Source organism: Somniosus microcephalus, unplaced genomic scaffold (genome assembly GCF_052327205.1).
Source record: "Somniosus microcephalus isolate GS21.2 unplaced genomic scaffold, FLI_Smic_1.0 unresolved_chr7, whole genome shotgun sequence".
NCBI lineage: Eukaryota > Metazoa > Chordata > Chondrichthyes > Squaliformes > Somniosidae > Somniosus > Somniosus microcephalus.
In genome coordinates, this window is record NW_028225185.1 from 21,035,830 (window position 1) to 21,051,444 (window position 15,615).

Sequence of the window (15,615 nt, forward strand, 5' to 3'; positions counted from 1 at the left end):
GGACTCGAACCCATGACCTTCTGACCCAGAGGTCAGAGTGCCGGCCACCGATCCACGGCTGACGCATTGGGCGTGAATGAGAAGGGGGCTCCTTCAATGGGAGCTTGGCGCACAGTTGGGTCAGGTCTAGCGGGGCCGGAGGGGTGAAGAACCCCCTCTGTTGTGAGGTACGACTGTTGTTTGTGATGAACCCGGATCCTAAGACGAGGAGAATGGGATCAGGAACAGGATAATCCGCCTGCCCTCCTTAGCTGGTAAACCCATCACCCGCTGTCGTACAGAGCCGCCCAAAGCGGGAAGTCTCCCCATATCAGACCCCGCTGTCCCCTCACTAACCCTGGCAGTAGGAGCGTTAATTGTGCTGAGTAACCGCACCCCCCGGGGAGAATGGGCCAAATTCCCGCTTCTGCCCAGCGGCCCCTACTGGAGAGGGCGCGGCTCAGCCCTGACCTGGTTGGCCCCGAGGGAGGGGTGAGAGTTCAGGGGTCGTGGCACTAACCTGGCTGTCTCGGTGTCTCCGCAGGAACTGCTCGGGGCCGGAGTGAGTCGGATCAAAGCGGGCTCCATGTCCAGGATCGACGAGACGTTGGACGAGGGAGCTTGTAAGTCGCGAGGGAACACAACCCGAGCCCCCCACCCCAAACCCGCCGTGTCGCTCCCGCACGGCTCAATTCACCCCGTTTCGCCACTAGATGCCATCGAACCGCGATCAACCCTTTCGCTATCACTCCCCCACCAACCATCTTTGCGGCTCTCCGCCCCCCGCCATGCGCTCACCTCACACATCGTGTCCGCAGTGACCAGATGACCTCCCGCAAATCGAGTGTGGACTGCACGCTGTGAACTCGCTCTCCGCCCCCTCCAACCCCTTCCCTCCCCTCCTTGCTGGGGTACGGGTTCCACAAGCGTACAGATCACCCTCCCGCTGGCCCAGCCAAGAGCCCATTCTTGGGGTGTGATGTGTCAGCAGGCATCTCGTCCGGTGCCCAGCAGGGGACGCTGGAGAGCGATTGCCAGTGGGAGCCCCTGGCTGATTATTGCCTCCCTCCCCAGGTCGCGGGTTCACGAGGTCGTGGCTTCACTAGTTCAACATCGTCACGACACAGACAATAAACCAGCCACCCGATTCAAACCAAGTTACAATCTCCCCTTGAGGGTGGGGAACCCAGGGAGGTGTTCAGAGTTTGGTGGACCCAGGGGGTTAAGGCTCTGGGGGTTCAGGGTCTGGGGGCTCAGTAGTCGTGGAGGCCTGGCTCAGATGGTCCTGAAATTAGCCCTGATATAGGGGGTGGGGCCTGGTCAGTATTGGTCAGTCCTGGTCTCAGGGAACGGGTTGGGGCCTGGTCAGTCCTGGTCTCGGGGAGCGGGTTGGGGCCTGGTCAGTCGTGGTCTCGAGGAGTGGGTTGGGGCTCGGTCAGTCCTGGTCTCGGGGAGCAGGTTGGGGCCTGGTCAGTCCTGGTCTCGGGGAGCGAGTTGGGGCCTGGTCAGTGCTGGTCTTGGGGAGCGGGTTGGGGCCTGGTCAGTCCTGGTCTCGGGAGCGAGTTGGGGCCTGGTCAGTCCTGGTCTCGGGGAATGGTTTGGGGCCTGGTCAGTCCTGGTCTCGGTGCGGGTTGGGGCCTGGTCAGTCCTGGTCTCGGGGAGCGAGTTGGGGCCTGGTCAGTCCTGGTCTTGGGGAGCGGGTTGGGGCCTGGTCAGTCCTGGTCTCGGGCAGCGAGTTGGGGCCTGGTCAGTCCTGGTCTCGGGGAGCGAGTTGGGGCCTGGTCAGTCCTGGCCTCGGGGAGCGGGTTGGGGCCTGGTCAGTCCTGGTCTCGGGGAGCGGGTTGGGTCCTGATCAGTCCTGGTCTCGGGGAGCGGGTTGGGGCCTGGTCAGTCCTGGTCTCGGGGAGCGAGTTGGGGCCTGGTCAGTCCTGGTCTCGGGGAGCGAGTTGGGGCCTGGTCAGTCCTGGTCTCGGGGAGCGAGTTGGGGCCTGGTCAGTCCTGGTCTCGGGGGCTGGTTGAGGCCTGGTCAGTCCTGGTCTCGGGGAGCGAGTTGGGGCCTGGTCAGTCCTGGTCTCTGGGAGCGAGTTGGGGCTCGGTCAGTCCTGGTCTCGGGGAGCGAGTTGGGGCCTCGTCAGTCCTGGTCTCGGGGGCTGGTTGAGGCCTGGTCAGTCCTGGTCTTGGGGAGCGAGTTGGGGCCTGGTCTTGGGGAACGGGTTGGGGCGTGGTCAGTCCTGGTCTCGGGAAGCGGGTTGGGGCCTGGTCAGTCCTGGTCTTGGGGAGCAGGTTGGGGCCTGGTCAGTCCTGGTCTCGGGGAGCGAGTTGGGGCCTGGTCAGTCCTGGTCTCGGGGAGCGAGTTGGGGCCTAGTCAGTCCTGGTCTCGGGGAGCGGGTTGGGGCCTGGTCAGTCCTGGTCTCGGGGAGTGGGTTGGGGCTCGGTCAGTCCTGGTCTCGGGGAGCGAGTTGGGGCCTAGTCAGTCCTGGTCTCGGGGAGCGAGTTGGGGCGTGGTCAGTCCTGGTCTCGGGGAGTGGGTTGGGGCCTGGCCAGTCCTGGTCTCGGGGAGCGGGTTGGGGCCTAGTCAGTCCTGGCCTCGGGGAGTGGGTTAAGGCCTGGTCAGTCCTGGTCTCGGGGAGTGGGTTGGGGCCCGGTCAGTCCTGGTCTCGGGGAGCGAGTTGTGGCCTGGTCAGTCCTGGTCTCGGGGAGCGGGTTAGGGCCTGGTCAGTCTTGGTCTCAGGGAGTGGGTTAAGGCCTGGTCAGTCCTGGTCTCGGGGAGCGAGTTGGGGCCTGGTCAGTCCTGGTCTCGGGGAGCGAGTTGGGGCCTGGTCAGTCCTGGTCTCGGGGAGCGGGTTGGGGCCTGGTCAGTCCTGGTCTCGGGGAGCAGGTTGGGGCCTGGTCAGTCCTGGTCTCGGGGAGCGGGTTGGGGCCTGGTCAGTCCTGGTCTTGGGGAGCGGGTTGGGGCCTGGTCAGTCCTGGTCTCGGGGAGCGAGTTGGGGCCTGGTCAGTCCTGGTCTCGGGGAGCAAGTTGGGGCCTGGTCAGTCCTGGTCTCGGGGAGCAGGTTGGGGCCTGGTCAGTCCTGGTCTCGGGGAGCGAGTTGGGGCCTGGTCAGTCCTGGTCTCGGGGAGCGGGTTGGGGCCTGGTCAGTCTTGGTTTCGGGGAGTGGGTTAAGTCCTGGTCAGTCCTGGTCTCGGGGAGCGAGTTGGGGCCTGTTCAGTCCTGGTCTCGGGGAGCGGGTTGGGGCCTGGTCAGTCTTGGTTTCGGGGAGTGGGTTAAGTCCTGGTCAGTCCTGGTCTCGGGGAGCGAGTTGGGGCCTGTTCAGTCCTGGTCTCGGGGAGCGGGTTGGGGCCTGGTCAGTCCTGGTCTCGGGGAGCGGGTTGGGGCCTGGTCAGTCTTGGTTTCGGGGAGTGGGTTAAGTCCTGGTCAGTCCTGGTCTCGGGTAGCGAGTTGGGACCTGGTCAGTCCTGGTCTCGGGGAGCGAGTTGGGGCCTGGTCAGTCCTGGTCTCGGGGACTGGGTTGGGGCCTGGTCAGTCCTGGTCTCGGGGAGCGGGTTGGGGCCTGGTCAGTCCTGGTCTCGGGGAGCGGGTTGGGGCCTGGTCAGTCCTGGCCTCGGGGAGTGGGTTGGGGCCTGGTCAGTCCTGGTCTCGGGGAGCGGGTTGGGGCCTGGTCAGTCCTGGTCTCGGGCAGCGAGTTGGGACCTTGTCAGTCCTGGTCTCAGGGAGCGAGTTGGGGCCTTGTCAGTCCTGGTCTCGGGGAGCGAGTTGGGGCCTGGTCAGTCCTGGTCTCAGGGAGCGAGTTGGGGCCTGGTCAGTCCTGGTCTCGGGGAGCGAGTTGGGGCCTGGTCAGTCCTGGTCTCGGGGAGCGAGTTGGGTCTGGTCAGTCCTGGTCTCGGGGAGTGAGTTGGGGCCTGGTCAGTCCTGGTCTCGGGGAGCGAGTTGGGGCCTGGTCAGTCCTGGTCTTGGGGAGCGGGTTGGGGCCTGGTCAGTCCTGGTCTCAGGGAGCGGGGTGGGGCCTGGTCAGTCCTGGTCTCGGGGAGCGGGTTGGGGCCTGGTCAGCCCTGGTCTTGGGGAGAGAGTTGGGGCCTGGTCAGTCCTGGTCTCGGGAGCGGGTTGGGGCCTGGTCAGTCCTGGTCTTGGGGAGCGAGTTGGGGCCCGGTCAGTCCTGGTCTCGGGGAGTGGGTTGGGGCCTGGTCAGTCCTGGTCTCGGGGAGCGGGTTGGGGCCTGGTCATTCAAGGTCTCGGGGAGCAAGTTGGGACCAGGTCAGCCCTGGTCTCGGGGAGCGAGTTGAGGCTCGGTCAGTCCAGGTCTCGGGGAGCGAGTTGGGGCCTGGTCAGTCAAGGCCTTGGGGAGCGACTTGGGGCCTGGTCAGTCCAGGTCTCGGGGAGCGAGTTGGGGCCTGGTCAGTCCAGGTCACGGGGAGCGAGTTGGGGCCTGGTCAGTCCTGGTCTCGGGGAGGGTGTTGGGGCCTGGTCAGTCCTGGTCTCGGGGAGCGGGTTGGGGCCTGGTCAGTCCTGGTCTTGGGGAGCGGGTTGGGGCCTGGTCAGTCCTGGTCTCAGGGAGCGGGGTGGGGCCTGGTCAGTCCTGGTCTCGGGGAGCGAGTTGGGGCCTCGTCAGTCCTGGTCTCGGGGGCTGGTTGAGGCCTGGTCAGTCCTGGTCTTGGGGAGCGAGTTGGGGCCTGGTCTTGTGGAACGGGTTGGGGCGTGGTCAGTCCTGGTCTCGGGAAGCGGGTTGGGGCCTGGTCAGTCCTGGTCTTGGGGAGCAGGTTGGGGCCTGGTCAGTCCTGGTCTCGGGGAGCGAGTTGGGGCCTGGTCAGTCCTGGTCTCGGGGAGCGAGTTGGGGCCTAGTCAGTCCTGGTCTCGGGGAGCGGGTTGGGGCCTGGTCAGTCCTGGTCTCGGGGAATGGGTTGGGGCTCGGTCAGTCCTGGTCTCGGGGAGCGAGTTGGGGCCTGGTCAGTCTTAGTCTCGGGGAGTGGGTTAAGGCCTGGTCAGTCCTGGTCTCGGGGAGCGAGTTGGGGCCTAGTCAGTCCTGGTCTCGGGGAGCGAGTTGGGGCGTGGTCAGTCCTGGTCTCGGGGAGTGGGTTGGGGCCTGGCCAGTCCTGGTCCCGGGGAGTGGGTTAAGGCCTGGTCAGTCCTGGTCTCGGGGAGTGGGTTGGGGCCCGGTCAGTCCTGGTCTCGGGGAGCGAGTTGTGGCCTGGTCAGTCCTGGTCTCGGGGAGCGGGTTAGGGCCTGGTCAGTCTTGGTCTCGGGGAGTGGGTTAAGGCCTGGTCAGTCCTGGTCTCGGGGAGCGAGTTGGGGCCTGGTCAGTCCTGGTCTCGGGGAGCGAGTTGGGGCCTGGTCAGTCCTGGTCTCGGGGAGAGGGTTGGGGCCTGGTCAGTCCTGGTCTCGGGGAGCAGGTTGGGGCCTGGTCAGTCCTGGTCTCGGGGAGCGGGTTGGGGCCTGGTCAGTCCTGGTCTCGGGGAGCGGGTTGGGGCCTGGTCAGTCCTGGTCTCGGGGAGCGAGTTGGGGCCTGGTCAGTCCTGGTCTCGGGGAGCAAGTTGGGGCCTGGTCAGTCCTGGTCTCGGGGAGCAGGTTGGGGCCTGGTCAGTCCTGGTCTCGGGGAGCGAGTTGGGGCCTGGTCAGTCCTGGTCTCGGGGAGCGGGTTGGGGCCTGGTCAGTCTTGGTTTCGGGGAGTGGGTTAAGTCCTGGTCAGTCCTGGTCTCGGGGAGCGAGTTGGGGCCTGTTCAGTCCTGGTCTCGGGGAGCGGGTTGGGGCCTGGTCAGTCTTGGTTTCGGGGAGTGGGTTAAGTCCTGGTCAGTCCTGGTCTCGGGGAGCGAGTTGGGGCCTGTTCAGTCCTGGTCTCGGGGAGCGGGTTGGGGCCTGGTCAGTCCTGGTCTCGGGGAGCGGGTTGGGGCCTGGTCAGTCTTGGTTTCGGGGAGTGGGTTAAGTCCTGGTCAGTCCTGGTCTCGGGTAGCGAGTTGGGTCCTGGTCAGTCCTGGTCTCGGGGAGCGAGTTGGGGCCTGGTCAGTCCTGGTCTCGGGGACTGGGTTGGGGCCTGGTCAGTCCTGGTCTCGGGGAGCGGGTTGGGGCCTGGTCAGTCCTGGTCTCGGGGAGCGGGTTGGGGCCTGGTCAGTCCTGGCCTCGGGGAGTGGGTTGGGGCCTGGTCAGTCCTGGTCTCGGGGAGCGGGTTGGGGCCTGGTCAGTCCTGGTCTCGGGCAGCGAGTTGGGGCCTTGTCAGTCCTGGTCTCGGGGAGCGAGTTGGGGCCTTGTCAGTCCTGGTCTCGGGGAGCGAGTTGGGGCCTGGTCAGTCCTGGTCTCGGGGAGCGAGTTGGGGCCTGGTCAGTCCTGGTCTCGGGGAGCGAGTTGGGGCCTGGTCAGTCCTGGTCTCGGGGAGCGAGTTGGGGCCTGGTCAGTCCTGGTCTCGGGGAGTGAGTTGGGGCCTGGTCAGTCCTGGTCTCGGGGAGCGAGTTGGGGCCTGGTCAGTCCTGGTCTTGGGGAGCGGGTTGGGGCCTGGTCAGTCCTGGTCTCAGGGAGCGGGGTGGGGCCTGGTCAGTCCTGGTCTCGGGGAGCGGGTTGGGGCCTGGTCAGCCCTGGTCTTGGGGAGAGAGTTGGGGCCTGGTCAGTCCTGGTCTCGGGAGCGGGTTGGGGCCTGGTCAGTCCTGGTCTTGGGGAGCGAGTTGGGGCCCGGTCAGTCCTGGTCTCGGGGAGTGGGTTGGGGCCTGGTCAGTCCTGGTCTCGGGGAGCGGGTTGGTGCCTGGTCATTCAAGGTCTCGGGGAGCAAGTTGGGACCAGGTCAGCCCTGGTCTCGGGGAGCAACTTGGGGCCTGGTCAGTCCAGGTCTCGGGGAGCGAGTTGGGGCCTGGTCAGTCCAGGTCACGGGGAGCGAGTTGGGGCCTGGTCAGTCCTGGTCTCGGGGAGGGTGTTGGGGCCTGGTCAGTCCTGGTCTCGGGGAGCGGGTTGGGGCCTGGTCAGTCCTGGTCTTGGGGAGCGGGTTGGGGCCTGGTCAGTCCTGGTCTCAGGGAGCGGGGTGGGGCCTGGTCAGTCCTGGTCTCGGGGAGCGGGTTGGGGCCTGGTCAGCCCTGGTCTTGGGGAGAGAGTTGGGGCCTGGTCAGTCCTGGTCTCGGGAGCGGGTTGGGGCCTGGTCAGTCCTGGTCTTGGGGAGCGAGTTGGGGCCCGGTCAGTCCTGGTCTCGGGGAGTGGGTTGGGGCCTGGTCAGTCCTGGTCTCGGGGAGCGGGTTGGGGCCTGGTCATTCAAGGTCTTGGGGAGCAAGTTGGGACCAGGTCAGCCCTGGTCTCGGGGAGCGAGTTGAGGCTCGGTCAGTCCAGGTCTCGGGGAGCGAGTTGGGGCCTGGTCAGTCAAGGCCTTGGGGAGCGACTTGGGGCCTGGTCAGTCCAGGTCTCGGGGAGCGAGTTGGGGCCTGGTCAGTCCAGGTCACGGGGAGCGAGTTGGGGCCCGGTCAGTCCTGGTCTCAGGGAGCGGGTTGGGGCCTGGTCAGTCCTGGTCTCGGGGAGCGAGTTGGGGCCTGGTCAGTCCTGGTCTCGGGAGCTCCGTTCCGACCGGGATCAGCGGGAGGGTGAGCGGAGAGGGAATTAGACCCCTGGCTCGGATCGAGGGGTGGCCGGGGGTGGGGTGGGAGAGGGCGAGGGTTGAGTCGTCCAGGGGGTGTCCTGGGCTGGTGTGAACCAGGCCCGCTCACACTCTCCTCCTCCTGACCCTGCGTGCCTCGCAGCGTTGAAACCGCGCAGCGCTCGCATTGGGAAGTGGCGAACCCACAGCAGCTGATGTCACACAGAAGCGGCTTCCTGTGCTCTCTGAGAACGGCAACAGAGAGAGTTACTGCGACACGGTCCTCGGCAGCTCAGGACCTTGCTGATCGGCGACGGCTGGGCCTGGAGTGCAGGCTGAGGGGGGGACAGGTGAGTGAGGTGTTGGGATGAAGCAGGGTCTCGCTAAACCGAAGAGGAGGGAAACCTGGAGGCAGGGCCCAGTATGGTTCCTGTCTGTCACTGGACCCATCTTGCTCTGTGATTCATGGTTTCTCACCCGCACTCTCTGGCCTCCCGTTTCCACTCACCCCCAACCACCCCGCCACTCCTTCATCCCGCGCTAACATTTTCTTCTCCTCTCTGTTACAGACAGTGGGCTGCGGGTAGAGGAGGAGGACGCAACACTCAGGTAAGAGGTTGTTTCAGCCTGTCCCCCCACCCTGACCACAACTCCGCCCCCCCCCCACAGACTGGGCATTTAATGGGAAATGGGTACAGGGAAACCGGTCCTCCTGGGCGTTCAGATACCTGGATCCTGGTGATTCCCAGACTGACTCCAGACTCTGTCTCCAATCCTGGTGATTCCCAGACTGACTCCAGACCCTGTCTCCACTGCTGGTGATACCCAGACTGACTCCAGACTCTGTCTCCAATCCTGGTGATTCCCAGACTGACTCCAGACCCTGTCTCCACTCCTGGTGATACCCAGACTGACTCCAGACCCTGTCTCCACTCCTGGTGATACCCAGACTGACTCCAGACTCTGTCTCCACTCCTGGTGATACCCAGACTGACTCCAGACTCTGTCTCCACTGCTGGTGATACCCAGTCTGACTCCAGACCCTGTCTCCACTCCTGGTGATACCCAGACTGACTCCAGACTCTGTCTCCACTGCTGGTGATACCCAGACTGACTCCAGACCCTGTCTCCACTCCTGGTGATACCCAGACTGACTCCAGACTCTGTCTCCACTCCTGGTGATACCCAGACTGACTCCAGACTCTGTCTCCACTCCTGGTGACACTCAGACTGACTCCAGACTCTGGCTCCAATCCTGGTGATACCCAGACTGACTCCAGACTCTGTCTCCACTCCTGGTGATACCCAGACTGACTCCAGACACTGTCTCCACTCCTGGTGATACCCAGACTGACTCCAGAACCTGTCTCCACTCCTGGTGATACCCAGACTGACTCCAGACCCTGTCTCCACTCCTGGTGATTCCCAGACTGACTCCAGACTCTGTCTCCACTCCTGGTGATTCCCAGACTGACTCCAGACACTGTCTCCACTCCTGGTGATTCCCAGACTGACTCCAGAATCTGTCTCCACTCCTGGTGATTCCCAGACTGACTCCAGACTCTGTCTCCACTCCTGGTGATACCCAGACTGACTCCAGAATCTGTCTCCACTCCTCGTGATACTCAGACTGACTCCAGACCCTGTCTCCACTCCTCGTGATACTCAGACTGACTCCAGACTCTGTCTCCACTCCTGGTGATTCCCAGACTGACTCCAGACTCTGTCTCCACTCCTGGTGATACCCAGACTGACTCCAGACTCTGTCTCCACTCCTGGTGATACCCAGGCTGACTCCAGACTCTGTCTCCACTCCCGGTGATTCCCAGACTGACTCCAGACTCTGTCTCCACTCCTGGTGATTCCCAGACTGACTCCAGACCCTGTCTCCACTCTTGATGATCCCCAGACTGACTCCAGACACTGTCTCCACTCCTGGTGAGACCCAGACTGACTCCAGACCCTGTCTCCACTCCTGGTGATACCCAGACTGACTCGAGACACTTTCTCCACTCCTGCTGATACCCAGACTGACTCCAGACTCTGTCTCCACTCCTGGTGATCCCCAGACTGACTCCAGACCCTGTCTCCACTCCTGGTGATACCCAGACTGACTCCAGACTCTGTCTCCACTCCTGGTGATACCCAGACTGACTCCAGACTCTGTCTCCACTCCTGGTGATCCCCAGACTGACTCCAGACACTGTCTCCACTCCTGGTGATACCCAGACTGACTCCAGACTCTGTCTCCACTCCTGGTGATACCCAGACTGATTCCAGACACTGTCTCCACTCCTGGTGATACTCAGACTGACTCCAGACCCTCTCTCCACTCCTGGTGATACCCAGACTGACTCCAGACTCTGTCTCCACTCCTGGTGATACCCAGACTGACTCCAGACTCTGTCTCCACTCCTGGTGATATCCAGACTGACTCCAGCCCTGTCTCCACGCCTGGTGATACCCAGACTGACTCCAGACTCTGTCTCCACTCCTGGTGATTGCCAGACTGACTCCAGACTCTGTCTCCACTCCTGGTGATACCCAGGCTGACCCCAGACTCTGTCTCCACTCCTGGTGATACCCAGACTGACTCCAGACTCTGTCTCCACTCCTGATAATAACCAGACTGACCACAGACTCTGTCTCCACTGCTGGTGATATCCAGACTGACTCCAGATACGGTCTCCACTCCTGGTGATACCCAGACTGACTCCAGACTCTGTCTCCACTCCTGGTCATACCCAGACTGACTCCAGACTCTGTCTCCACTCCTGGTGATACCCAGACTGACTCCAGACTCTGTCTCCACTCCTGCTGATACCCAGGCTGACCCCAGACTCTGTCTCCACGCCTGGTGATATCCAGACTGACTCCAGACTCTGTCTCCACTCCTGGTGATACCCAGACTGACTCCAGACTCTGTCTCCACTCCTGGTGATACCCAGACTGACTCCAGACTCTGTCTCCACTCCTGGTGATTCCCAGACTGACTCCAGACTCTGTCTCCACTCCTGGTAATAACCAGACTGACCCCAGACTCTGTCTCCACTCCTGGTGATACGCAGACTGACTCCAGACTCTGTCTCCACTCCTGGTGATACCCAGACTGACTCCAGACCCTGTCTCCACTCCTGGTGATACCCAGACTGACTCCAGACACTGTCTCCACTCCTGGTGACACGCAGACTGACTCCAGAATCTGTCTCCACTCCTGGTGATACCCAGACTGACTCCAGACCCTGTCTCCAGTCCTGGTGATACCCAGACTGACTCCAGGCACTGTCTCCACTCCTGGTGTCACGCAGACTGACTCCAGACTCTGTCTCCACTCCTGGTGATATCCAGACTGACTCCAGGCTCTGTCTCCACTCCTGGTGATATCCAGACTGACTCCAGACCCTGTCTCCACTCCTGGTAATAACCAGACTGACCCCAGACTCTGTCTCCACTCCTGGTGATACCCAGACTGACTCCAGACTCTGTCTCCACTCCTGGTGATATCCAGACTGACTCCAGACCCCGTCTCCACTCCTAGTAATAACCAGACTGACTCCAGACTCTGTCTCCACTCCTGGTGATACCCAGACTGACTCCAGACTCTGTCTCCACTCCTGGTCATACCCAGACTGACTCCAGACTCTGTCTCCACTCCTGGTGATACCCAGACTGACTCCAGGCTCTGTCTCCACTCCTGGTGATACCCAGACTGACTGCAGACTCTGTCTCCACTCCTGGTGATACCCAGACTGACTCCAGACATGGTCTCCACTCCTGGTGATACCCAGACTGACTCCAGACTCTGTCTCCACTCCTGGTGATACCCAGACTGACTCCAGACTCTGTCTCCACTCCTGGTGATACCCAGACTGACTCCAGACTCTGTCTCCACTCCTGGTGGTACCCAGGCTGACCCCAGACTCTGTCTCCACGCCTGGTGATATCCAGACTGACTCCAGACTCTGTCTCCACTCCTGGTGATTGCCAGACTGACTCCAGACTCTGTCTCCACTCCTGGTGATACCCAGACTGACCCCAGACTCTGTCTCCACTCCTGGTGATACCCAGACTGACTCCAGACTCTGTCTCCGCTCCTGGTGATACACAGACTGACTCCAGAACCTGTCTCCACTCCTGGTGATACCCAGACTGACTCCAGACTCTGTCTCCACTCCTGGTGATACCCAGACTGACTCCAGACCCTGTCTCCACTCCTGGTGATACCCAGACTGACTCCAGACTCTGTCTCCACTCCTGGTAATAACCAGACTGACCCCAGACTCTGTCTCCACTCCTGGTGATACCCAGACTGACTCCAGACCCTGCCTCCACTCCTGGTGATTGCCAGACTTACTCCAGACTCTGTCTCCACTCCTGGTAATAACCAGACTGACCCCAGACTCTGTCTCCACTCCTGGTGATACCCAGACTGACTCCAGACTCTGTCTCCACTCCTGGTAATAACCAGACTGACCCCAGACTCTGTCTCCACTCCTGGTGATACTCAGACTGACTCCAGACACGGTCTCCACTCCTGGTGATACCCAGACTTACTCCAGACTCTGTCTCCACTCCTAGTGATACCCAGACTGACTCCCGACTCTGTCTCTACGCCTGGTGATACACAGACTGACTCCAGACTCTGTCTCCACTCCTGGTGATACCCAGACTGACTCCAGACTCTGTCTCCACTCCTGGTGATATCCAGACTGACTCCAGACTCTGTCTCCACTCCTGGTGATTCCCAGACTGAATCCAGACTCTGTCTCCACTCCTGGTGATACCCAGGCTGACTCCAGACTCTGTCTCCACTCCTGGTGATACCCAGACTGACTCCAGACACTGTCTCCACTCCTGGTGATACCCAGACTGACTCCAGACTCTGTCTCCACTCCTGGTGATTCCCAGACTGACTCCAGACTCTGTCTCCACTCCTGGTGATACCCAGACTGATTCCAGACTCTGTCTCCACTCCTGGTGATACCCAGACTGATTCCAGTCCCTGTCTCCACTCCTGGTGATACCCAGACTGACTCCAGACACTGTCTCCACTCCTGGTGATTCCCAGACTGATTCCAGACTCTCTCTCCACTCCTGGTGATACCCAGACTGACTCCAGACTCTGTCTCCACTCCTGGTGATACCCAGACTGACTCCAGACCCTGTCTCCACTCCTGGTAATAACCAGACTGACCCCAGACTCTGACTCCACTCCTGGTGATACCCAGACTGACTCCAGACCCTGTCTCCACTCCTGGTGATTGCCAGACTGACTCCAGGCTCTGTCTCCACTCCTGGTGATATCCAGACTGACTCCAGACCCTGTCTCCACTCCTGGTAATAACCAGACTGACCCCAGACTCTGTCTCCACTCCTGGTGATACCCAGACTGACTCCAGACTCTGTCTCCACTCCTGGTGATATCCAGACTGACTCCAGACCCCGTCTCCACTCCTAGTAATAACCAGACTGACTCCAGACTCTGTCTCCACTCCTGGTGATACCCAGACTGACTCCAGACTCTGTCTCCACTCCTGGTCATACCCAGACTGACTCCAGACTCTGTCTCCACTCCTGGTGATACCCAGACTGACTCCAGGCTCTGTCTCCACTCCTGGTGATACCCAGACTGACTGCAGACTCTGTCTCCACTCCTGGTGATACCCAGACTGACTCCAGACACGGTCTCCACTCCTGGTGATACCCAGACTGACTCCAGACTCTGTCTCCACTCCTGGTGATACCCAGACTGACTCCAGACTCTGTCTCCACTCCTGGTGATACCCAGACTGACTCCAGACTCTGTCTCCACTCCTGGTGGTACCCAGGCTGACCCCAGACTCTGTCTCCATGCCTGGTGATATCCAGACTGACTCCAGACTCTGTCTCCACTCCTGGTGATTGCCAGACTGACTCCAGACTCTGTCTCCACTCCTGGTGATACCCAGACTGACCCCAGACTCTGTCTCCACTCCTGGTGATACCCAGACTGACTCCAGACTCTGTCTCCACTCCTGGTGATACCCAGACTGACTCCAGACCCTGTCTCCACTCCTGGTGATACCCAGACTGACTCCAGACTCTGTCTCCACTCCTGGTGATACCCAGACTGACTCCAGACCCTGTCTCCACTCCTGGTGATACCCAGACTGACTCCAGACTCTGTCTCCACTCCTGGTGATACCCAGACTGACTCCAGACCCTGCCTCCACTCCTGGTGATTGCCAGACTTACTCCAGACTCTGTCTCCACTCCTGGTAATAACCAGACTGACCCCAGACTCTGTCTCCACTCCTGGTGATACCCAGACTGACTCCAGACTCTGTCTCCACTCCTGGTAATAACCAGACTGACCCCAGACTCTGTCTCCACTCCTGGTGATACCCAGACTGACTCCAGACACGGTCTCCACTCCTGGTGATACCCAGACTTACTCCAGTCTCTGTCTCCACTCCTAGTGATACCCAGACTGACTCCCGACTCTGTCTCTACGCCTGGTGATACACAGACTGACTCCAGACTCTGTCTCCACTCCTGCTGATACCCAGACTGACTCCAGACTCTGTCTCCACTCCTGGTGATATCCAGACTGACTCCAGACTCTGTCTCCACTCCTGGTGATTCCCAGACTGAATCCAGACCCTGTCTCCACTCCTGGTGATACCCAGACTGACTCCAGACTCTGTCTCCACTCCTGGTGATACCCAGACTGAATCCAGACTCTGTCTCCACACCTGGTGATACCCAGACTGACTCCAGACTCTGTCTCCACTCCTGGTGATACCTAGACTGATTCCAGACCCTTTCTCCACTCCTGGTGATACCCAGACTGACTGCAGACACTGTCTCCACTCCTGGTGATACCCAGACTGACTCCAGACTCTGTCTCCACTCCTGGTGATTCCCAGACTGATTCCAGACTCTGTCTCCACACCTGGTGATACCCAGACTGAATCCAGACTCTGTCTCCACTCCTGGTGATACCCAGACTGATTCCAGACTCTGTCTCCACACCTGGTGATACCCAGACTGACTCCAGACCCTGTCTCCACACCTGGTGATACCCAGACTGACTCCAGACCCTGTCTCCACTCCTGGTGATACCCAGACTGACTCCAGACACTGTCTCCACTCCTGGTGATACCCAGGCTGACTCCAGACTCTGTCTCCACTCCTGGTGATACCCAGACTGACTCCAGACACTGTCTCCACTCCTGGTGATACCCAGACTGACTCCAGACTCTGTCTCCACTCCTGGTGATTCCCAGACTGATTCCAGACTCTGTCTCCACACCTGGTGATACCCAGACTGAATCCAGACTCTGTCTCCACTCCTGGTGATACCCAGACTGATTCCAGACTCTGTCTCCACACCTGGTGATACCCAGACTGACTCCAGACTCTGTCTCCACTCCTGGTGATACCCAGACTGAATCCAGACTCTGTCTCCACTCCTGGTGATACCCAGACTGATTCCAGACTCTGTCTCCACACCTGCTGATACCCAGACTGACTCCAGACCCTGTCTCCACTCCTGGTGATACCCAGACTGACTCCAGACCCTGTCTCCACTCCTGGTAATAACCAGACTGACCCCAGACTCTGACTCCACTCCTGGTGATACCCAGACTGACTCCAGACTCTGTCTCCACTCCTGGTGATACCCAGACTGACTGCAGACTCTGTCTCCACTCCTGGTGATATCCAGACTGACTCCAGACTCTGTCTCCACTCCTGGTGATTCCCAGACTGAATCCAGACTCTGTCTCCACTCCTGGTGATTCCCAGACTGAATCCACACTCTCTCTCCACTCCTGGTGATACCCAGACTGACTCCAGACACTGTCTCCACTCCTGGTGATACCCAGACTGAATCCAGACTCTCTCTCCACTCCTGGTGATACCCAGACTGACTCCAGACACTGTCTCCACTCCTGGTGATACCCAGACTGACACCAGACCCTGTCTCCACTCCTGGTGATACCCAGACTGACTCCAGACTCTGTCTCCGCTCCTGGTGATACCCAGACTGATTCCAGACTCTGTCTCCACTCCTGGTGATACCCAGACTGACTCCAGACTCTGTCTCCACTCCTGGTGA

The 15,615-nt window shown here is 60.8% G+C and overlaps 1 protein-coding gene across 1 annotated transcript in view; it reads left to right on the forward strand.

The window, feature by feature from the left end:
* Positions 1–527: 527 nt before the first annotated feature.
* The window catches only part of LOC147086620 (A-kinase anchor protein 13-like), a 108,726-nt gene continuing 93,638 nt past the window's right edge, over positions 528–15,615 (forward strand). The window contains exons 1-2 of the mRNA XM_085978285.1: positions 528–602; positions 8,084–8,123. Coding sequence (XP_085834411.1) covers positions 566–602; positions 8,084–8,123 — 77 coding nt within the window. The 5' untranslated portion in view covers positions 528–565. The remainder of the gene's footprint in view (positions 603–8,083; positions 8,124–15,615) is intronic.